The following is a 23,143-nucleotide window of genomic DNA, read 5'->3' as shown; positions in this document are numbered from 1 at the left end:
TTTAAAATTGTGAAAAATAATAAGTCAGCATTCTGCATTTTTTCCCCTATATACATTAATTTACAGTGACTATATTGCCAAACTTACATAAAATTTAAAGATCATATACAGGCCATGAAGTAAAGTCACATTTTTCTTGGGGGAATAATTGGAGAAATTGAAAATTGCACCTTAGGTTTAATTAGGATAATGATACCTTGTGTTGATTAGCCTATTTTATAACTCACAAAGCACTTTTACTTATGGTATCTCAATTCACTCTATAGCACAAAGCACCAGGGGAAATAGGGAAGCAGATAAACTCATTGCTACAGATGAGGACACTGAGGCCAGAAAGGTTTTCAGTCTTTGTTAGAGTGGATTGGTGTCAGGTCAGGAGCAAGTTGGGATCAAAAGACAAGGTATGAAATTAAAGTCCATTTAATTTTAGGATTCAAATTTAAAAAAAAAAAATTTTTAAGTTTACTTATTTTTGAGAGAAAGTGCTAGTGGGGGAGGACCAGAGAGAGGGAGACAGAGGATCTGAAGGTGGCTGTTCACTGACAGCAGAGAGCCTCATGTGGAGCTCAAACCCATGGACCCTGAGATCATGACCTGAGCTGAAGTCAGACGCATAACCAACTGAGCCACCTAGGTGTCCCACAAATTTTAAATTTTTAAGAAGAAAGTAACTGGACAATTTTCTTATTTATTCTTCAAATATAAGGTATACAGTTCTCATTTTACATATATATTTATTTTTACATAATGCTATAATGAGCAACACTGGATTGGAATTCTTGCCCCCCCCCCCTCACCCATTAAATACTAATGAAGCCTTGTTTACAATTGCTTCATGTTCCTGTGACCCCAAGGAAGAGGTGTGGGTGAGTTTGCCTTGGTCGCAGAAGGTCCTACAGCACATTCAGTAGTTCTCAATTCTGACTTCCTGTTTGCAGCACCTGGAAAACTTTTAAAATAAAACTGCTGCCCTGGCAGCATCTTGGATTTAAAAATAGAGCTTCAACTTCATAATCCCACAGCCTGTGGATCTCTCCTCCTTGACCAGCCCATCTTACCTCCACTCATTTTCACCAAGTGGTGATGTCAGTTGCACCTTTGTTTCTAATAATGGTGCCATCATTTTCTCTGTTGCCCTGGAAATAATTTCATATTCCTCCCTCTCATTTTCTATTTTTCTTTGTCTCTACTACTGTAGTCCCCTAATATTAGTCAGTGATTAGTCACCAGACAGAAGGTCCTAGAAATTCTTCCTTGTTAATATTTCTTGCATTCATCTCTGCTCTGCACCTGACTTCAGCTTCCTTGATTTCAGCTTAGTCAGAAGGGTGGTCTGTGGCACTCAGATCCTCATCCCTCTCCCATCCTTTGGCTCTTAGATCTTACATGTTTCTAATAGTTTTATCTTTGTGAAGCATCTTTTTGATCTGGTGCTCTACTAAAATTTCCTCAACAGTACGTCCATGGCCAGAGAGAAAGTCCAGACTGCTTAACCTGGATGAAGCCCCTTTTCCTGACACAACTTGCATGTACTTTTCAATGTTGATGCACAGTTTCTCACCTCAGCGTTGTAACCATGTTCATAACCCTTCTCATAGTGATGCCAGCTCATTTTTGTGAACTTTGTGTGGCTCTGGCTATATTGGTTGTTTATTCTTGTCATAAATAATATACATATATAGACTCTACCCTTATAATTTAAAAGGCAAGCTCTGTGTTGATTACTCCTGATTAAGCCCCCCGGGGTTTATAGGACATTATAAAAGAAAAGAGAAAATGTCTAGAATTTACAGTTACTGTGCTTGTTTCATGTCATATAAATATTGACCCTGCAGCACTTTTTTTTAAATGAAAAGTAAATCTGAGACTGGAATTACCTCTCTGAAAAAACATTCATGCTATTTTATACACATTTTTTTCTATATACGGGTGTGGTAATTTTTCGAAAGTTGCTTTTGATGAAGGCTCATTCACTGGTCAGCCCGGAGTCAGCCAGATATATTAGACATGCTTTATCTTGGAGAAGTCAGTGCTGAAACAGCCAAATAACTTAGTTCATTTGGAGGGTTTAAAAAATGTACTTGTCATTGTTTGGCTGGTTGCCTCTCCTTGGTAGTGAAGGTCACATTCCCTGAAGCAACTGCCCTTAAAGTCCACTTTGGATAGGAAGTGCATCCGAAAGGCATCCTCCTGGTTGGTTTCTCTGATCCTCTTGTCACCCTCTCGCTTCCTCTTCCTTCTCCCTCCCCATCTATTCTTTTTTTTCTCCTCCCCACTCCTCCTGTACCTCTCCTCCCCCTTTTTTGTTTTCCATCCTGTCTTCCCCCACCCCCCTTCTCCTGCACTTTCTCCTCACTCCCTTTTTCTTCTACCCCTCCTCCCCCACCAACACACTCTGCTCTTTATCTTTCAGAATTTCTTGTGGCATGATGTTGATTAATAGTCTGCCCGTGTATGTAAACCATAATGATGGACATGTCTTGAGTCATTTGACCAGAATAGTGAGGATAAGGATCCTGATTCTGTTCTTGGGTAAACTTTTGGGAGGAGATGGAGTCTGCCAGCAGAAGGCGGCAGGCATGTGAAACGGAGTTGCTCAGCTTCAGATTTTCACTGCTAATCAGCGAAATCTCTGTCAGCTCCAGCTAACCCCAAGTGTCTTCCCCAGCTCCCCACTCTTGTCAGGAAGTGTTGCAAGTCCCCTACTTTGTACCCTTCTTCCTTTTTTTTCCTCTTGAGGTCTTGCATTTAAGTTAATTAATGATCCTTTGAGGAAACTGAGGAAAGGAAAGCATTTTTGAAAATAGCTTTTTTCTACTTTATTAGAGAGAATAGTTTATTAATTAATTCTGGGGCCATCATCTTATATTTTTATGATGCCTTCAGATTTTCTAAGTTTGTTTTTGTCTACTGTCCACATTCAGAAATCTTTTTAGAAGTAATCACAGTGGGCATTGTTACACAGGAAGCTGAGGCTCAAATATTGAACAAGTGACTTTCTCAGTTGATTTATATCGGGTAATTGTAACCTATAGTATCAAACTACTTATTAGACAGTGCTGTTTATATTGCCAAATTTTTTCAGCTCTGTCACTTCTCTTACCCTAATTAAGCTGTTACAGACATTAGTTAGACATTCTTAGATGAACTTCAATAATTACTTAATTCTTATAAAGCATTTCATTAGCAGGCTATTTTGTTATTCTAGTAAAAAAATACGTGATGTAAAATTCATCTTCCTGGGGCGCCTGGGTGGCGCAGTCGGTTAAGCGTCCGACTTCAGCCAGGTCACAATCTCGCGGTCCGTGAGTTTGAGCCCCGCGTCAGGCTCTGGGCTGATGGCTCGGAGCCTGGAGCCTGTTTCCGATTCTGTGTCTCCCTCTCTCTGCACCTCCCCTGTTCATGCTCTGTCTCTCTCTGTCCCAAAAATAAAAAATAAAAAATAAAAAAAAAAAAAAAAATTCATCTTCCTAATACATCAACGGGGCTTTTGTTTTCTGTTTTCTGTCGGTTTTTGTTTTTGTTTTCTGTCTGTGTTGCTTTTATATTCCTTAATTTTCTCAAATATCATCTTTTATCATCCTTTACTTTTTATTCTCTATAAATATTTAATTTCTCTTTATATAGCTCCTTCTTAGGACTTAACATTTGTCTAAGGCAGTTTACTTTCTCCATCTCCCCATTTTTCTTTTTTAAAAACTTTCTGTAATATTCTTTAAAAGTAAATATCATGTTGACACTTTGGACAAAGTACTTTTATTCCTCAGCTTTTTTTTTCTCCCCCATTAACCTAGCATTTAGAAATTAACAGTGCTCACACATTCCTTTTATATTATTCTACCATTTCTGTGGCATTTCACCAATGTGCAAGACTGTACATGAAAGTATGCTTAGGAAAACCTAACGAACACCCATGTTAGTACATCTAATTACCCATCATTTCATGCCTACAATGTGCAAATGGCCGGATGAAAAGCAGCAGCCATGTTCATGGTCTTATCCAAGGAATGCGAACTTTGTGCTGCCAGTGGAGTGCAGTTTTCTTTCAGAACCCTCCTACCACGTCCTTTTTTGTGTCTTTGCTGAAGCCCCTTTCTGCGGGTAACTTTCCAGCCCTCTCTTATAGTGCCCAAGTAAAGAAAGTGTCTGAAATCCAAAATTAAGAAGAAATATGTATGTAAAGAAATTGTTGTAAGGGTAATTTAAATAATTGGATGTTTAATAGAGGATGATTTTTGGTGGTAGTGGAAATGGCTATTTACATAGGGCTTTCTTAAGATTGAAGCCTGTAACTATTGAATTTACTTGCTACCTACCTGTCAATTAAAAAAACTTTTCTTGAGTGCTTGTTATGTGCCAGGCCCAAAGATAAATTAGAGTCTCCTACTTTCAAGGAAGCAATTTATTTATTTTTATTATTTTTAATATTTATTTACCTTTAAGAGAGAGAGACAGAGAGAAAGAGAGAGACAGGGAGTGTGTGAGCTGGGGGAGGGGCAGAGAGAGAGAGAGGGAGACACACAATCTGTCAGCACAGAGCCGGATGAGGGGCTCTAACTGAGATCATGACCTGAGTTGAAGTCGGACACTTAACCGACTGAGTCACCCAGGTACCCCTCAAGGAAGCAATTTATTATAAGGTAGGAAGAATAGCTTTGATTAAAAATAATTATAAAAGATTCTATAATGTGCAATGTGGTGATGGTCAGGAAATGAGTTTTTCTTGGAAATTTCTAGGCAAATTCTGAGAACCACCTCCTTGGTCCTCATCTGGAACCTGGCTGTTACCCAGCACTGAAATCATATGTATACCTGTGATTGTATTATGGTTATTAGGACTATTGCAGGACTTGACCCCAGCCTTTTCAGGTGTAGACCCTGAAAAGTATACTTGTCTGAAATGTTCTTTTCCCTATCACGCACTCAAAACTCATTGCATCCAGGGGCACCTGGGTGGCTTAGTCGGTTAAGTGTCTGACACTTGATTTCAGCTCAGATCATGGTCTCACAGTTTGGGCACATGAGATGGAGCCCCGCATGGGGCTCTGTGCTGACAGTGTGGAGCCTGCTTGGGATTCCCTCTCTCCTGCCTCTGCCCCGCTCATGCTCTCTCTCTCTCTCTCAAAATAAATAAACATTGAAAGAAAATTAAAAAAAAAAAACATTTAATCCAGATGAATAGGGGAAGTTTTATGATGTGTATGGCCAAATTTTTGACCTTTTGAAATGGAAAATTCTTTATATTTATTTATATTTATAATATAAAATTATATTTATTTACATAAATATTTTAGCTATTAACCAGCTCCCCTGCAGTAAAGGAGTCTAGATGACGTTGAGTGCCCTCTTATTCATGGGGGGTATGGCCTCTCCTACTCATAGCCTTTTTTTTTTTCCTGCTGAGTGAAAACTAAGTTGGTTGTGATGAGAAGGAGCCAGCATTGATGTTTTACTGATGCCAAATATGACTGCATAAAGCTTTATTAAACAGGGTGTGGTTCGGTTGGGAGTTTTGCCTTTATTTTGAGTATGGAGTGTTTTTTTTTTTATTTTATTTTATTGAGTATGGAGGTTTTTTTTTTTTTTTAATTTTTTTTTAACGTTTTTATTTATTTTTGAGACAGAGAGAGACAGAGCATGAACGGGGGAGGGGCAGAGAGAGAGGGAGAGACAGAATCGGAAGCAGGCTCCAGGCTCTGAGCCATCAGCCCAGAGCCCGACGCGGGGCTCGAACTTACGGCCCCGAGATCGTGACCTGAGCTGAAGTCGGACGCTTAACTGACTGAGCCACCCAGGCGCCCCGAGTATGGAGTTTTAAGATGAATATCAGAAAGCAGGATTCCTGTAAACCAGCCAGTCAGTCATGCAGCCAGCTCTTGACGAGTCTAAGTATGATTTAGCAGATACCACCGGGAAGAAATGAAATTGAAATTGATAAGTAAAAGTTAAAATGAGCACATTTCATATTAAAATGTAGCTTTGTTCATAACTTTAAAAAAAAGGAAAGGCAGTGAAGTATTTTCTATGCTACAAGTGACTAAATGTTTAATGAGGAAGTGAAATAATAATGGTGGTAGCATTTATTGAGGGCCTTCTGTGTATAACTATATCCTGTTTTCTTTTATACTTCAGTCAGTTTCTTTTCATTCTCTTTTACTATATCCTCTTTCTTTACCTGACTCCTAAAGGCTGTTGCTCCCCAGAGCTCACTGTTTGCCTCTCTTCTTTCTGAAGCTTCCCGGCATGAACCCATCTACTCTAAGTTGACATTCTCAATACATGATCTCTGAGGCAAAACTCTCCTCAGAGCTCCAGACTACCAATTGGTGTCTAACAGATACTTCAGAGTAACATTGAGAACTGAATTCTTGGTTTTCCTGTAAATATTTAATCTGCCTTCTGCTTCCTTACTCTTTAGGCTTTTTTCTTTTTGTGCAGTAAATTGTTGTCCCATCCATGCACTTCAGAATGAAACCTGGGTGACATTTTTTAATCTTCCCTTTCCCCCATATTACAGCCACCAGCTATTCCTGTTCATTCTATTCCAGATTATTTCCAAAGTCTGCCCACCCATCTCCTTCTCCACCCGCCTTCCCAATCTAGGTCACTATTATCTCCTCCCTTCCCTGCTGAAAGTCTCTTACTTTCCTTGTTCCATTTTGTTCCCCTCCCTCCTTAATCCTTTCCCCAGAAGGCACCAAATATAGTTTTCTCTATTAGATTGTGTCATTCTTTTGCTTAAAAAAAATGCAAAGGCTTCACATGGACCTTATGATAAAATCCAAGAGTATTACATTAGTTGAACGGCCCTGCTTGATTTAGTTCTTGCCAAGCTCCCCACCTTTATCATGTGTCACTCTTAGCTTGCTCTTTTGCCTCAGCCACACCTTTTTCTTGAAACTCTCCAACACTGATCTTTTTCTTGCTGAGGGTCTTTGTCCCTCTGCCCGGGGTGCTCCCATCTACTTCTTCATGCCACACCCTTATCCCACCTTTCTCACCTTGCCTTCCCCCCCCAACCCCTCCCCCCACCCCAACACACAAACACTCCTTGGTGACCATCTAATCCTGTACATCTCGGTTTATTTAAAAATAAGTTTCCTTGCTACTTTATCTAAATGAGGTCTTTCCTCTTCCTTCTTTACAGAAAACTTCCTTTGACTTCTCCTTATGTAAAGTAAGTCTTTCCCCTCCATTCCTTCAAGATTACTTTCCTTTATGTAAAGAAGTTTTTCCTTCACAGCATTTGTAAGCATGACTGATTTTCTTGGTCAGGTTCTCTATTTCTTCCCAAAGGGAATGTAAACACCACCGAGAACAGGAAACGAGGTTGTTTTATTCATGGTGTTGTCCCCAGTGCCCAGCACTGTGCTCTATGTAGACAAGACACTCAAGCTGTTTCTTTTTCTGAATGAATAGAAAAAAACTAATGAAAAGGTCTCTTTTGCTTAAAAACTGGACTCTGTATTATTTTGTCTCCTTATTTTATCCTGATAAGAAATTGAATAGCGATCCTATTCTTTGGCCAGGATTGACTAGATTAATCCTCTGAAAAGATAAATTTATTAGTCATTAAAAAAAAATTACTGAAGTACAGTAGTTCCAAAACAAGATATGTTTTCAAAAAGAAAAAATGATAGTATGTAGAATTACAATGCTTTAGAATTATTTATTTATTCATTTTTGCTTAGCGTTCAGGATATAGAAAGTCTATGGCAGACCACACACAAAACACCATTCCAAAAAACCCTAAATCAAAACATCTGTCCCAGATTCTAGCCAGCACACATTTTTAACAGCTTTTTTGAGATGCAGTTGATATATAATAAACTGTATATGTTTAAAGTGTACAGTTTGACCAGCACAGATTTTTAAATGACATGTCACTCTGAAGTTGCCTTATAAGATGTTATTAGCATGGATAAACTGTATTGAATAATGTATGTATGTAAGAGCATCAAATGAATATAGAAGATAGATTATGCCCTCAGTGAATGGTTAAAAATAATTGTGTATAATAGCAAGAGAATGATTGTTCTTTCTAAATCATAGGTTACTGTTTATGCTTTGTGCCATTTAAAATCTTATCTTCCCTTTTGTATTTTATCAGGATGTTTCTTCTGGTGGGAGCACCCAAAGCAAACACTACCCAGCCTGGGATTGTGGAAGGAGGGCAAGTCCTCAAGTGTGACTGGTCTTCTCACCGCGGGTGCCAGCCAATCGAATTCGATGCCACAGGTAAATATTGCAACAGTGGCCCCTTTTCCTTTACCCTCTCTTCCCTTCCCTCCTGTTGGGGAGCAAGAATTTCTGTCTCCATTAAAGGCCCTTCTAGCTGGGCTAAGAATCAAGTTGACAGGAGACAGATTAACAGTAGAAAATCAAAATTAATAGGTGCATGTATGCATGGGGAATCCATATAGACATGGAAATTCTGAAGACAGGCAGAATGAGGTATAATATGTCATCCTGAACTAAGGAGAAAGGGGTTAGGGGTCTGGGATTTCAGAGGAAAGGAATGCATTTCATGGAGTGATGATAAGAGAAGCAGATGTTTGATAATTAGATGTTTGCCCTGCCATACAGATGGGTCACTCAGATAAAGTTTGTCTCTGTTAATAACCCGTATTCTGAGAAAAATACTCAATTTAGCTTCATCTGTGTGGTTAAGGGAGCGACAAAAGTCTCTTGAGTCCACAGGATCTCAAGTGCCTTCAGCTCAAAATAATCCATATGCCAAAATGGCACATGGGGGAGGGGTGTGGGTGCTGTCCCGAAACCTCTTCATTCCCCCCATTAGATATTTATTTAGTATCATTTAATTTTTAAAAGAACTTACTTTAGCTTAAATGTAACAACTTAATAAAACAATTTATATAAGCACTTCAGATCCCTAGGAAGGTTACATGAAGACAAAAGACTTAACATTTTTCCTACAATTTTGTCATATATGTATAAAAGTCTTAAAAATACATTGTATTTTCACTGCTTTGGATGTCTTCAGTTTCAAACTGTGTGAATTTGCAGAAATCTGGGGAAGTATATTAAAGTGTTTTTCTGTCTCTTCTGAGAAGAAGGAACAAGGCTTTTTGTCTTTTTCTTTGTCAGCAAAATTGAAGTGCGACTTATTGACAATTATACATCAAGTCCCTAATCATGAAATAATCTAAAACCTTGAGTGGTGCTACCAAAACCAGTTGAGGAATTTTTGTATTCAAGTAGATTTGGTTGACTTAAAAAAAAAAATTCTTACCCAAAATTTCTTGGATAAATTATGCATTATGGTTTGGATAACATTAAAATCTTCTCTATAGGGACAAATTTCTGTGTCAGACAAGACTGTGGTGGAAAGGAGAAAAATAGCATGAGGAAGATGGGAAGAAAAAAGTTGAGTTTTACATTTACATCAATGAAATAAAATATATAGAATCCTGTACATATTTGTGTTGGTATATTTGTCTACATTTGTGCAAACTTAGAGAATCTTCAAAGAAATAATGTGGCATTCTTTTGGTAAAATAGTTTTACAAAATTTTTTTAACAATTTTGATTTTCTGGCTTTGAGAGAATATTTTAAGATAAGCCTAAAGACAACTAATTTTTTTTCCATATTGTTGTTTCCTGCTAGTTCTAAAATATATTAGTTCTGGGAATTATAATATTAGTGAAACAGGAATCATGGTGTAGGCTGTTCCATTTGGCATTCTGGTCAGTGCCAAAATGAGTGTCTGTCATTAAGTTAACTCTTAATAGAAATCAGGTCACATATTTGTTTTTTTCCATTTGAAATCATCTACATTAAGCCCTGTTGTATTTTCCATATATGGCTGACATTTGGAAAACCCCAACAGTATGTCAGTAGGCTCTATTTGACTACAAATGGAGAAACACCAGTGATTCAAAATAATACGGGTCAGGGCATTTATATCTTCTAACAAAATAAGAAAATAATAAAATGAAACCATACTTTAGTTTTGATAGGTTGTACTTTTCAGATATATTTCTGTACTCAACACCATAGGTTTTTATGGAACACAAGATTATTTATTGCTTTTTTTAAATTTAGCTTTATATACTGTTCTGTTTATTAACAAATTAATATATGCACTTGGTAAAAAAAAAATTTCAAACAGTCCAAAAAGGGTATACAATGAAAAAAAGGAGTCTCTCACATCAACCTGCTTAGAGGCAGTTGTTCTAAACAATTTCTTTGATCGCTTTAGAATTTTCTTACTCCCACATATGTGTATATCCTTAAAAGACTCACAAATAAGAATATACTCAATATTTCTGTTAAGCACTTGACTCCTCCCCACCCCTCCCAACAATATAAATCTTTTGTAGAGTTTTCCTTTCCATATGTATATATAAGCAAGAGTTTATCTTGTTCTTTGCAAAATACTGATGGTATTTATTCTTTAGTGTATATAACCTAATTTATTTAACTTGTATTTCCTGTTGCTGGACATTTAGATTGTTTCTAATCTTTTGTAATTATAAACACTGCAGTAGTGAAAAATCTTACATGTATGTATTTATGCAAATGTGTGAGTATGTGTGTAGGATAAAGTCCTAGCAGAGCATTTTTAAATATGTACATTTGAAGTTTTGATAGGTGTGGCAAATTATTCTTCACAGAGGTTTACATTCCCCCAATTTTACAATGGGAAGAATTTTACAATTCCTCCTTTTCTGACATCCATGACAACACCATTTATCATCATACATTTATCTTTGTCAACTTTATGTTGTAATTATCCTATCCATATTATGTATCTATTTATGTATATTTTATATGATTATGTTAATTTACATTCCTTTAATGGTAAGATTAATCATCTTTGCATTTGTTTGTAAGCCATAGCATTCCTTTTCTTGTGCACCACTATTTACTATATTTACTTATATTTTCTATTGTTTTGTGATTTTAAGAAATGAATTTCAGTTGATGGCATTCTATCCTTTTAGTTGCTTATGCCAAAATCTGGAGTTATGCGTGACATTACATCTATGAGAAAATCAAAATCTAACTGATTCTTGTCATTCTGCTGCTAACATCCTGGTCTAAGCCACCATTGTCTCCCACCTGCACTGTTGCCCTGGACTCCTGAGTTAGCAAGGGTACTGCCAGGAAAGAGATGGTATGCTTAAATTGGAATAGTTTGAGGAGCTTTTAGTAAAAGAACTATTTTAAAAGAGTACTGTGCAAGGTCTCATTACAATTGGACCCCTTGGCCTGAAGGTAGATCGGGAAGGGAGTGGGTACTAGAATTCAGAGGATTAGGTGGAGAAAGCCACAGGACAGGAGCTGTGGCTTTTGTCCAAGGGCAGTAGCCAGTCCAGAGTAACTGGAAGGGAGGAGCAGGGGAAAAAAACCACCCTGACTCACTCTCTTCCCTCCCTTTGATCCTGTGTGTGCTCCCCACTGGTGGAATCCACATGGGAGCCAGGGGACACGGCAGTCCGTGAGTTCATCCTGGTCAACATCCTGGGCCAAGAGCAGGGTGGATAGGAAACCTGGAGGAGCAGTTGGAAGAGAGCTGGTATGTGTCACTGTTTTCCCCACTTCTGCCCTGGATACTCCCAGACTGTTCTCTACAGCAGCCAGAGTGATTCTTTTAAAACATTCCGATTATAACACTCCTGTTCAGATTCCACTAATACCTTACCATCTGTCTTATAGTAGCCGAGAGGTCCCTGAGTTTCAGTCCACTATTTTTATCTTTAACTTCATCTTCTGCTATTCTCCTCTCCATTCTTTTCCAGCCTCATTGGGTCTCTTTGCAGTGGCTCATAAACAAAAGACACATTTCCACCTCACCCTTGCTTGGGCTCTTCTCTCTGCCTGGAACATTGTTTTCTCAAATGTCCATTGGGTGCCCCCTCCACCCCTACCTTCAAGAATAGCTCAAATACCATCTTCTCAGTCATTCCCTGACCATTTGTTTAAAATTGCAATTGCCCCTTTCCCACTTTGTGCTCTGTCCTCTTTTCTGCTTTATTTTTCCCTGGAATACTCACATTGCTACATAAGGTATTTATGTAAGGTAGTTAATGTCTCCTTCTTTCAATTAGTTTGTATGTTCTATGAGAACAGTTGCGTGTGTGTGTGTGTGTTTTAATCTGTTTTGTTCACTGCTGTAGCCCTAGGGCCTACAGCAATGCCTGGTGCCTAGTACAAGTTGGTGCTCAGCAAATTGAATAGGTGAGTGAATGAATGGATCATAAGAGCCTTTCCTATAGTGAAGAAATAAAGTTTTAGTTATAGGTGTATAGATAAGTATTTTTTGGTCTGTTCTCTTTTTTCCTGATGATATTTTTGTAATCATGTTGTATAACTTCTGAGACTTCCCTCATAAAAGGAATATATAAATTAAGACTTCATTTTTTACAATTAGAATTTTTGTCCAAGTAGGTTTTGTTTTGTTTTGTTTTTTAAGAAGAAAAGACGATAATATAGATTGCAATAAGCTAGTCAGAATAATGTGTATCTAGAAAGACACTGTCAGACTGTGTCTTGACTGTGGAAGAAATGCTTACGTTTAAGCATCCCCCAAACTTGCCTTACACCTCTCCTGAGGAGCTCATTCCATCCAAGCCCAAACATATAAACATCTCTGCACCACAAATATCTTTTTTATCTTTTTCAGCATCTCAAGGGAGGTAGTGGCTTTTCTGTCTATCTTTCCCTCATCTCAGTCGCATGTCAAGGGAGACAATAGCCGAGCATATTAGTGTGGTTTGTGGAGGCGAACTACCTGGGCTCAAACCCTGGTTCTGCATTTACAGCTATTTAACTTGCACTGTCTGTTACTGCCAGCTGCCCGATGCATTGTCCTCATCAGACTTGCTCCTGGGTATGTGTTCAGCTGAATGAGTTAATATGTGTGTGAGTTCAGACATGTAATGTGCTTAGTACAGGGACTGGCACATTGCGGTGGCTCAGTAAATACAAGCTGCTTTGTATTGTTACCACTTACTCCCTCTGCTTTCTCATGGACACTGCCTGTTCTTTCATTTCTCTCTGTCCCTGCTCTGCATTTGCCCTTTTTCTTTCATTCTCTCTCTCTTTCTCTTTTTATTTTTTAATATTTACTTGAGAGAGAGAATGAGGGAGAAAGTACGAGCTGGGGAGGGACAGAGAGAGAGAGAGAAAGAATCCCAAGGAGGGTCCTTGCTGTCAACACAGAGCCCAACGCAGGGCTTAATCTCATGAACCTGAACTGTGAGATCATGACCTGAGCCTAAGAATCAGATGTGTAACTGACCTAGCCACCCGGGCGCCCCTATTTTTTTCTTTTTTCCTTTCCTTTTCTTTCATTTCCTTTTCTTTTCTTTCCTTCTCTTTTCTCCCTTCTGTTCCCTTCCCTTCCTCTGACTTTTCCTTTCCCTGACTTTCAAACATGTTTAAATTGTTTCTACCTGAAAAACTAATCAAAACAGCTTCCCCTTGAACATTATCTCCTCTCAGTCATTTTCCTTTCTCTGTCTCTTCACATCCAGGATAATTGAATCCACTTCATCACTTTCCATGTTTAGTCACTTCAGTCTGGCAACTCAGCAGTGGCTCTAACTGAAATCGTTAGTAGCCACCTGCTTCAGTGGACACTTTGGACCCCTCATCTTATTGGACTTTTTACAGTTTGCTCCACTGACCATTCCTTCCTTATTTTAAAGTCTCTGCTCTTTGACTGGAACTCTCATGTCCCCTTATTGTTCCTAACCTTCTTAATGCTGTGGTACAGTTTGCCCTGTGACTCTTCTTTCTCCACTGACTTTGTATTTGCTGTACATTGTGATGTCTTGAAAAGGAAATAGGCCTTGGAGTCAGACAAGCTTGTCCAGCTTTGTCATTTTTCCAATGTTAGTTGGGAAAATCACCTACCTTTCTACATTCTGTAATACATTGCTGGGGTGATCATGAAGAATTTAAATTAGGTAGTTTATCTGCTACTTTATTGTGTTTCTGGGTGCAGAAGAGACTTTAATGCTTAAAAGGGCTCCATGCTGATTCTAATACTTTGGAAATAAAATTCATAAAATCATTTTTTTAAATTATATCTGGTTTATATGATGTGGTAGATATCACGACTGTCCATCAGTATCGTGTTTCTAAAACTGTGGCAAAACCTTGAATTTAAATATGCCCATGTGACTTTTTTCTAGCCAATTAAACATGAGTAGAAGTGTATCAATTGTGAGTAGAAGGATTAGGAGTTATTCTTCCTCTCCTCTTACCAGATGCCATAGTAAGTAGTGATAGTTTAAATGATAGAGCCTCCATCAGCCTGGGTCACTGAGTGAGGAAGACGTGAAGCATAGACGCTTTACTAATCTATGATGTACATGTAGAAAATAATTCTTTGTTATTTTTAACTAATGGATTTTAGGGACGCTTGTTATTACAGCATAATGCAGCCTAACTGAATTAATACATACAGGGATAGTGACATTGAATGTTATCAGTAGTTGGCTGTTGGAAAATGGTTACTGAAACCCTTTCCTATCTGCATGCCAATTTGATCTTGTCTTTTTGTTCTATTTTACTGGATCCTGAGTGGTTAAGTGACTAGATATCATTGCTTATGCTAAAAATGGTCCTGGGTCAGTAACTGCATTTAGACTGGGAGAAATTGTAAATAGACTGAAAATACATGATAGGGATGCTGTATGCAGCTCTAGGGTTCCCTGAGTACAATGATTTATAAATGGCAGTCCTTTGTGGGAATTCTGAAAGCAATGGCTGTGAAGCAATGGCTGTGAAGTATAAGAGGTACCATTCCTTTGGGGCATGAAGCTTTGAAGCTGGGGTAGGTCCTCTCTGCCCACCATATCTTGTTTCTTCCTGTGTGAGCTGTTACCTAGTGAGGCGAAGAGAAGAGCTCTAAATATCCGTATGTATGCACTACTGCACGGGGAAAGTCACGTAAGCACTCTGATCAGGGAGGGATGTCTGCTTCTGTCCTATATCCTCTAAATAGACTGGTGCTATGTGTGGCCTTTGGCAGTTTTGTGAGTCTGAAACTTCAGTTGAGCCTTGAGAAGGCTCCCTGATGATTTTTGCCACAACATTTGACATTGGTAACTAACTGCATGAAGTATTTTAGGCTCCTTTGTTTCATGGACTGTTTAAGAAAATAATAGTGACTTTTAGCCCTTCCTGTAAAAAGAACAGACCTCAGCCAGCTCCACAATAGGGTGCTTTTTGCTGATCTAGAAATGCTTGGTGTTAAATAGTATATTGTGAACAGCCTTTACCAATTTCCCTCCTCCTCTGTTCCATCAGGTTCTGCTATACAGACAGTCTTAGTGCCCTAACTGAAGCTCTTTTTCTTCATTGAGCTAAAATTTACATTGATTTTTTTTCCTGGTTATGTTATGATGTGTTTGTTTTCCTGGCTAGACTAAGCTCTTCAAAGCAGGGAACAAATTTGTTTCTGCTCACCATTGTATGCTAGTAGTGTATGGAGAGGTAGGGTATATAGATACAGGTATATATGGTAGAATGCATGTGTGTGTATTTTGCATATAGGTTTGGGTTCTTTGTGAAAAGCAATAAAAATTGACTTTGGCTAAATTTAGCTGAACAGGAAGTTATTAGAAGGATATTGATAACTCACTAGTTTTCTAAAAAATGGGCCACAGAAGTTAGCAGAGGAACCATTGGTCCTGTGTTTTACTGCTGCTGGAATCACTGTTGCTGAGCATGGAACAGCAGCAGGAGAATAATTTCTTACACATCCCTGTCTCTATGCATCACTTGCTAGAGATTCAAAGCTTTTGTGGTAGTATCTGAAGGCCTGAGTCTATGTCTCCTGCCTGTGAAAGTCAGGAAAAGCCTGGCTTCTCTCACACAACTAAGAAAAGATAGATTATAAGCTTGTGTCAGGAAACAAAACTTAGCGTCCTTCAAAAGAAGAAAAAGTATAGAAGCAAGAGGGTGCCTTTTTTTCTTTTTGGTTGGAAAATAAGGTAATAGAAAGAAAACATCGTTTAAGAATAAATAGTGTATCTTCACAAAACTAAACTCAAAATGGATGAAAGACCTAAACGTGAGACAGGAAGCCATGAAAATCCTTGAGGAGAAAGCAGGCAGAAACCTCTTTGACGTTGGCCACAGCAACTTCTTACTCAACACCTCTTCGGAAGCAAGGAAACAAAAGCAAAAATGTACTATTGGGATCTCATCAAGATGAAAAGCTTCTACACAGTGAAGGAAACAATCAGCAAAACTAAAAGGCAACCGACAGAATGGGAGAAGATACTTGCAAATGACATACCAGATAAAAGGTTAGTATCCAAAATCTATAAAGAACTTACAAAACTCAACACCCAAAAAACAAATCATCCAGTGAAGAAATGGGCAAAAGACGTGAATAGACACTTCTCCAAAGAAGACATCCAAATGGCCAGCTGACACATGAAAAAATGTTCAACATCACTCATCATCAGGGAAATGCAAATCAATACCATCTCACACCTGTCAGAATGGCTAACAGTAACAACTCAGGCAACAACAGATGTTGGCGAGGATGTGGAGAAAGAGGATCTCTTTTGCACTGCTGGTGGGAATGCAAACTGGTGCAGCCACTCTGGAAAACAGTATGGAGGTTCCTCAAAAAATTAAAAATAGAACTACCCTACAAACCAGCAATTGCACTACTAGGTATTTATCTAAGGGATACCAGTATGCTGTTTTGAAGGAGCACATACACCCCAATGTTTGTAGCAGCACTATCAATAATAGCCAAAGTATGGAAAGAGCCCAAATGTCCATCAATGGATGAATGGATAAAGAAGATGTGGTGTGTGTGTGTGTGTGTGTGTGTGTGTGTGTACGTACATATTACTCGGCAATCAAAAGAATGAAATCTTGCCATTTACAACTACATGGATGGAACTAGAGGGTATTATTCTAAGTGAAATTAGTCAGAGAAAGACAAATATCATATGACTTCACTCATATGAGGACTTTAAGATACAAAACAGATGGATATAAGGGAAGGAAAGCAGAAATAATATAAAAACAGGGAGGGGGACAAAAATCTAAGAGACTCAAATATGGAGAGCAAACAGAGGGTGGTTGGAGGGGTTGTGGGTGGGGGAGGGGCTAAATGGGTAAAGGGCATTAAGGAATCTACTTCCGAAATCACTGTTGCACTATATTCAAACTAACTTGGATGTAAATTAAAAAATAAATAAATTAAAGAATACATGGTATATCTATTACTGAGTGATAAATAATTTATGGGCTAATTTTATTTTCAGTGTTTACCAAAGATGTAACTGGATGCTTAGACAGTGTATAAATTTGTTGGAAGGTGATTTCACTGTAGCTGGTCACATACATTAAGACACATAGTAGTAGCTAAGGAAGGAAGTCTGGATTTTGTCTTAAAGACAGCATAGCACTTAAAGAAACTAAAGAAGCTCTTAAACAAAAAGATAAATATGCTTAGTGTGCTTTCCTTCCTACTCCAGGGCATGATTTTGGGTAGGTGGAGAGGAGGGAAGATTTCAAAAATATTTTTGGAAGACCAATCTACATTTATTTTATTTGAATTCTGAGTGGTAGACACAAATACATTTATACCGAAATAAAGAAGGCATAACTGGGAAGTATCGAACTCTGCCTGGTGCCTTTGAGGAAGGCTTCCCAGGTCACTTGGTGACATATGATCTAGCTAATGAAAAAGGAAATGGAATTCACTACGTATAGAAGAGGGTTCCAAGTAGAGGAAACAGTATGTGCATAGATTAGTAAAAGATATTTATGAATGAAAAGTAATTCTGTGTGACCCACATACGTGGAATCTGTATGTGAGTATAAAGTTTCTATGTGTAGTGTGAGGGCATTGAGGGCATGATGAGAAATGAAAGTGGAAGTAAGCTGAGGAGACATCTAAATGAAGGCACTCTAGGGGCACTTGGGTGTCTCAGTCAGTTAAACATCTGATTTTGGTTCAGGTCATGATCTCATGGTTCTTGAGTTCAAGCACTGCATTGGGCTCCACACTGACTGTGTGGAGTGTGCTTGGGATTCTCTCTCTCCCATGCTCTCTGTCCCTCCCCCTCGCTCCCTCTCTCTCTCAAAATAAATACAAAAACTTTAAAAAAGTACCCTAGCAGTCAACCCAAATCCATTGACTGTAAAGCCTAACACACGTAGAACACTGTATTAAAAATGAAAAGATCTAGATCTCAGTGGGTAGACCTTGGTTCCTTGCCCAACTAAGTACACTTGACATGAACGTTACCTAGAAAATAACACTTTCAGCAATTTTACTAGTCATTATTTTCAGTAGAATTTTATGTTATATGAAATAATGAATATTGCCCTGAATATCTTCAAAATATTATACATATGCCTTTCAAACAATAAAGGAAAATGGAGGGTTCTGTGATTAAAAGTTTAATTTAGTAGAAAACTCAGTGCAAGGTGGCAAGCTTAATTGATTTTTGAATGATATTTATGTATTACAGAGCCTGCAGGAACAAAAGGAAACCTCAGTCTAAAATTTCTTATTTCTTAGATTTGTGAAGTTTTGCTCTCACATATGTTGTTGAGGACTTTCTTTCAAGCTATTGACTTGTGCTTCTCATCTTTTTGTTGTTGTTGTTAACTTTATTTTTATTTATTTATTTTTCAACGTTTTTTATTTATTTTTGGAACAGAGAGAGACAGAGCATGAACGGGGGAGGGGCAGAGAGAGAGGGAGACACAGAATCGGAAACAGGCTCCAGGCTCCGAGCCATCAGCCCAGAGCCTGACGCGGGGCTCGAACTCAGGGACCGCGAGATCGTGACCTGGCTGAAGTCAGACGCTTAACCGACTGCGCCACCCAGGCGCCCCTGTTGTTAACTTTAAACATAACCTTTATTTCATTTCTAGTTGTATTTTTTTGTGTGACTTTTTATTTTTCTTTTTCCTGCTGGTTTTCTTGACTTTATATGTAAACGGAGCCAAAGCTAGAATGTAAAAGGGAAAGCCTAGTGTCTTTCAAATATTTTACATACTTGTGTAGTGATTGAAATAGTACAATTGGATTTTTTTAAACTAATTTTTTTGTTTGTTTTTTTGAGACAGAACACAAGCGGGGGAGAGGGGTAGAGGGAGAGAGAGAGAGAATCTTAAGCAGGTTTTAAGATCAATGTGGGGCTCCATCCCCCAACCCTGGGTCTGAGCTAAAATCAAGAGTCAGATGCTCAACCAACTAAGCCGCCCAGGCGCCCTGCCCTCTTGAATTTTTTAAACCCTTTGATCTAGTGACTGCACATCATTAGTAGGTTTTAACCAAGGTCTGCATAATGGCTGAAACTGATTTTTCCCTATTTGACAGAATAGTATGAACTTTGAACCATTGTGGAATTAATGAAACAAAAGGTCATTTAGGGTATGAAGATGACTGATAACGTAGAAAACACAGTTAATTTATCTGAATAGGGATGTGGAAAACTAAGACTTAAGAAAAAATTAACGTATACTTTAATATATTTTAGAAGTAAAAATATTCTAAAATGTATTATATTGAGATGCAAAACAACATCAAGAATATTCATGTAGCAGGATAGATGTGGTCTGTTTTCTCTATTTTGTCTTCATGCCTGAATTGATTTCTTGTTGTCGTAACAACTTACATTAAACTTGGTGGCTTAAAATAGCACAATATTATTATCTTTAGTTCTGGAGGTCAGATGTCCAAATGGGATTTGCGTTAAATCAGTGTTTTTATCAGTGCTGCGTTCCTTCTAGAGGCTCTAGGGAAGAATCTGTTTTGGTACCTTTCTAGCTTCTAGAGGCCTCCTGCATCCTTGGTTTGTGGTTCCTTCCTCCATCGTAAATGCCAGCAGTGGCTAATCTGGTCTTTCTCAGGCTACATCATCTGACACTGACTCTTCTGCCTCCTCTTGTGATTACATTGGGCCTGCTAAAATAATCCAGGGTAATCTTCCACTTCCGAGTTCCTTAATCTAATCACATCTGCAAAGTCCCTTTTGCCATGCAAGGACACGTTCATATGTAAAGTTCTGGGGATTAGGACACGGACATCTTTGGGCATGGGAGCATTATTCTGTTACCACAGTGCCCTTTTATATATTTTGTTGTTTGATACTGGTTACACTGCAAGCTACTTTGGAGCAAGGGGCATGCTTACATAAGTAGGTCTTGTTCCCTCTTATCCTTTTTTGCGTTGGCTCTGTGGGTATAAGGAATGCAAATTTGACTTAGAAGAGGTAAGCCCTGGGTCTGGCTCTGACACTCATTAGATATGACCTTGGGCAAGTGACTTAAGTTTGCCAGGGGTAATACCTACCCCTAAGGGTTGTCATGGAGAGCAAGTAAGATGCCTGAAGGTATTTTAAAGAAAGAAGAGGTATACAAGTAAAGAAAAGGTTGTTTATATCGTGCCCAGACAACAGTTGTGGGGAAGTGAGTAATTATGGAAAATGAAAGAAATAAAGATAATTGTAGATATTCTTAAGTGGGTTATATCTGGGTTTGCATTTTAACCTGTTATGGTGACATTTGGGAAAATCCTCTTCTTGCTTTCCTTTTCTATGAAGCGGATGTTATGAACAGACTGACTACTGCCCCGTTTCCTCAGTGATGAGTCTTTTCCGAAAAGATTGCACTGATGATCAGCACTGACAGGAAAACCTGGCCAAAGTCTCTGTTTAGAAATACGGCTTCCCTGCATGATTGTTAAACATGTCTCTTAAAAACAGGAGAAGCTTCTACATTTGTGTTCCAAATTCAGTGAATGAGTGTCACCTCTCATTAACAGTATCTGTCCTAGAGAAGGTCACAAGTCAGGTTACTCCCCTGTCTACCCAAAACAGTTTGCTGGAACACTCAGCACTTATTCCCAGAAGGGCCTGGCTGTAGGCTGTGGGCAAACCCACAAACTGGCCTTGCTGGTTCTCTGGTAAAGAAAACGCTGTGGAATATTTTCTAGATGTTATTACTACACTTTGTATTTAATAGCAAATAGAAAACTTTCAGCTGCTCTCTGGCCTCTGTGCCATTCAATTTCGCATTCATTGCAATAAAAATAATCAGGCCGTCTCAAAAACAGCTTAAGTTTGACTTTGTACATTTTCTTTCAGTGTTGCGTCTAGGTCTTTCTACAGTTGTGACGGGACTACAGATTAGGAAGTTAAAAACACAAAGAAAAATAGAGTCCCTACCCTTGTTAATACAAAATAAATCTAAGGAATTTTTTTTTTCAAAGTAGGCTCTAGGCCCAACGTGGGGCTTGAACTCATGACCCCAATATTAAGGGTCGCATGCTGTGCCCACTGAGCCAGCCAGACACCCCCAGGAATTTGTGTTTCGTGAATGAAACTGTTTCTCTTGGTATAACCTGTCATCCCTTGGTGCAGAATTCTATTAACGGGAGAGCTGGGAGGCAACCTAAAAATCAATTAATCTAATTCTTTTATTACTAGTCAACTAATACTCATGCAGTTAGTAACACTTTAAGTGTTTCATCAAAAGTAGATTCATAGGGTCCCTTAAAATCCATCTTTTCCCTGGCTCGCTTTGACCTGACTCATTATTTTAAGACTTAACTTGACTCGGCTTTTTTTTTTTTTTTTTTTTAATCTTCAGTAAAGACTTGGTGTTTAAAACTGTTAAATGCTTTCAGGATCATTCCTTCTCATCTCTAGGAAAAAACAAACCAGCATTGATAAAGCAATGGATGTTTTCAAAGGGCCTGTATTCTTTGTGCTGGCTCCAGCAGAGCCATCAGAATTACTCATGGAAGGAGAAGGAGATTTTGATTCTTTGTTCCTTGTGGTAGTCATAACTCAGTAAATAAATAAATACCAACCCCAGAGAAACAAGCTTCATCATGTTTTCTTCTGGCTCTACTTTTGACTCTCTTCTTGTTTGCTTTTGGAAAACAATTACATTTAATTTTATGCAAAAGATGTTTCTCGACACCTCTGTGTTAGAATTAGTAACAGTTTCTCATGTTCATAGATTGTGATTTCAGAACTTATTATTTTTTTTTTAATTTTTTTTTCAACGTTTTTTATTTATTTTTGGAACAGAGAGAGACAGAGCATGAACGGGGAAGGGGCAGAGAGAGAGGGAGACACACAGAATTGGAAACAGGCTCCAGGCTCCGAGCCATCAGCCCAGAGCCTGATGCGGGGCTCGAACTCACAGACCGCGAGATCGTGACCTGGCTGAAGTCGGACGCTTAACCGACTGCGCCACCCAGGCGCCCCCAGAACTTATTTTTATGTTCACAAATAATTAGTTTTTCAGTTGTCTGTAACTCCAAACACTTTGAGGTTAGGGATTTTTCTCTCGTGTTTTAAGTCAATACAATTATGCTTCTAGAGACTTTTAAAGACATTTTGAAGTTTATAAAGCAAATCACCTTTCCATTAATACTAATATCTAACTGCTACATATTATCTATCAGAATTTCTTAAATTAAGAAACTGTAGGGACACCTGGGTAGCTCAGTTGGTTAAGCACCTGACTTTGACTCAGGTCATGATTTTGCAGTTCTTGAGTTCGAGCCCCGTGTCAGGCTCTGTGCTGACAGATTGATGCCTGGAGCCTGCTTTGGATTCTGTTTCTCCCTCTCTCTCTGCCCTCCTCTACTCACACTCTGTCTCTTTCTCTCTCTCTCTCAAAAATAAATAAGCATTAAAAAAAAAAAAAAAACTGTATTTTGTTACTAAGTCAAATCATTAACCTCCATTTTGGTCTTCAGTAATTTCTAGAATTTTGATTTTTATTTTTTTTGATGAATTATATTTTGCAATATTCTGCTCTATAGTTTGACTCTAAAAACAGAATAGAGGAATAAGAATAGTAATGTTTATTCAGTTTACTAAATTTTCTTGAATTTTGTGAGCTAAAACTCCTTTAATGTGTGGGAGATGAAAGTGTGACCATAATAAAGTCGATTAGGAGGGGATGTAGAAGCTCATAACTAAAGCTTTATATGTGAAGATTAGTGGATATATATCCACACTACTTTTTTCGTCACCTTTGAAACATACAAATAATTCATATTCATTGATTGAATAATTAAGAAAACATCAAGAGGTAAAAAAATCCCAACCACCCAGGAAACTAGTGTCCATAAGATATATTTGTATGTGTGTGTATAGCATG

General features: G+C 38.3%; 1 protein-coding gene across 1 annotated transcript in view; it reads left to right on the top strand.

Annotated features, from left to right (window-relative positions):
* The window catches only part of ITGAV (integrin subunit alpha V), a 93,075-nt gene that overhangs the window by 3,110 nt on the left and 66,822 nt on the right, over nucleotides 1-23,143 (top strand). The window contains exon 2 of the mRNA XM_058711908.1: nucleotides 8,111-8,238. Coding sequence (XP_058567891.1) covers nucleotides 8,111-8,238 — 128 coding nt within the window. The remainder of the gene's footprint in view (nucleotides 1-8,110; nucleotides 8,239-23,143) is intronic.

The sequence above is a fragment of the Neofelis nebulosa genome, chromosome 2, assembly GCF_028018385.1.
Source record: "Neofelis nebulosa isolate mNeoNeb1 chromosome 2, mNeoNeb1.pri, whole genome shotgun sequence".
In the NCBI taxonomy this organism is placed as follows: Eukaryota; Metazoa; Chordata; class Mammalia; order Carnivora; family Felidae; genus Neofelis; species Neofelis nebulosa.
This window is presented reverse-complemented; position numbering and strand designations above follow the sequence as displayed.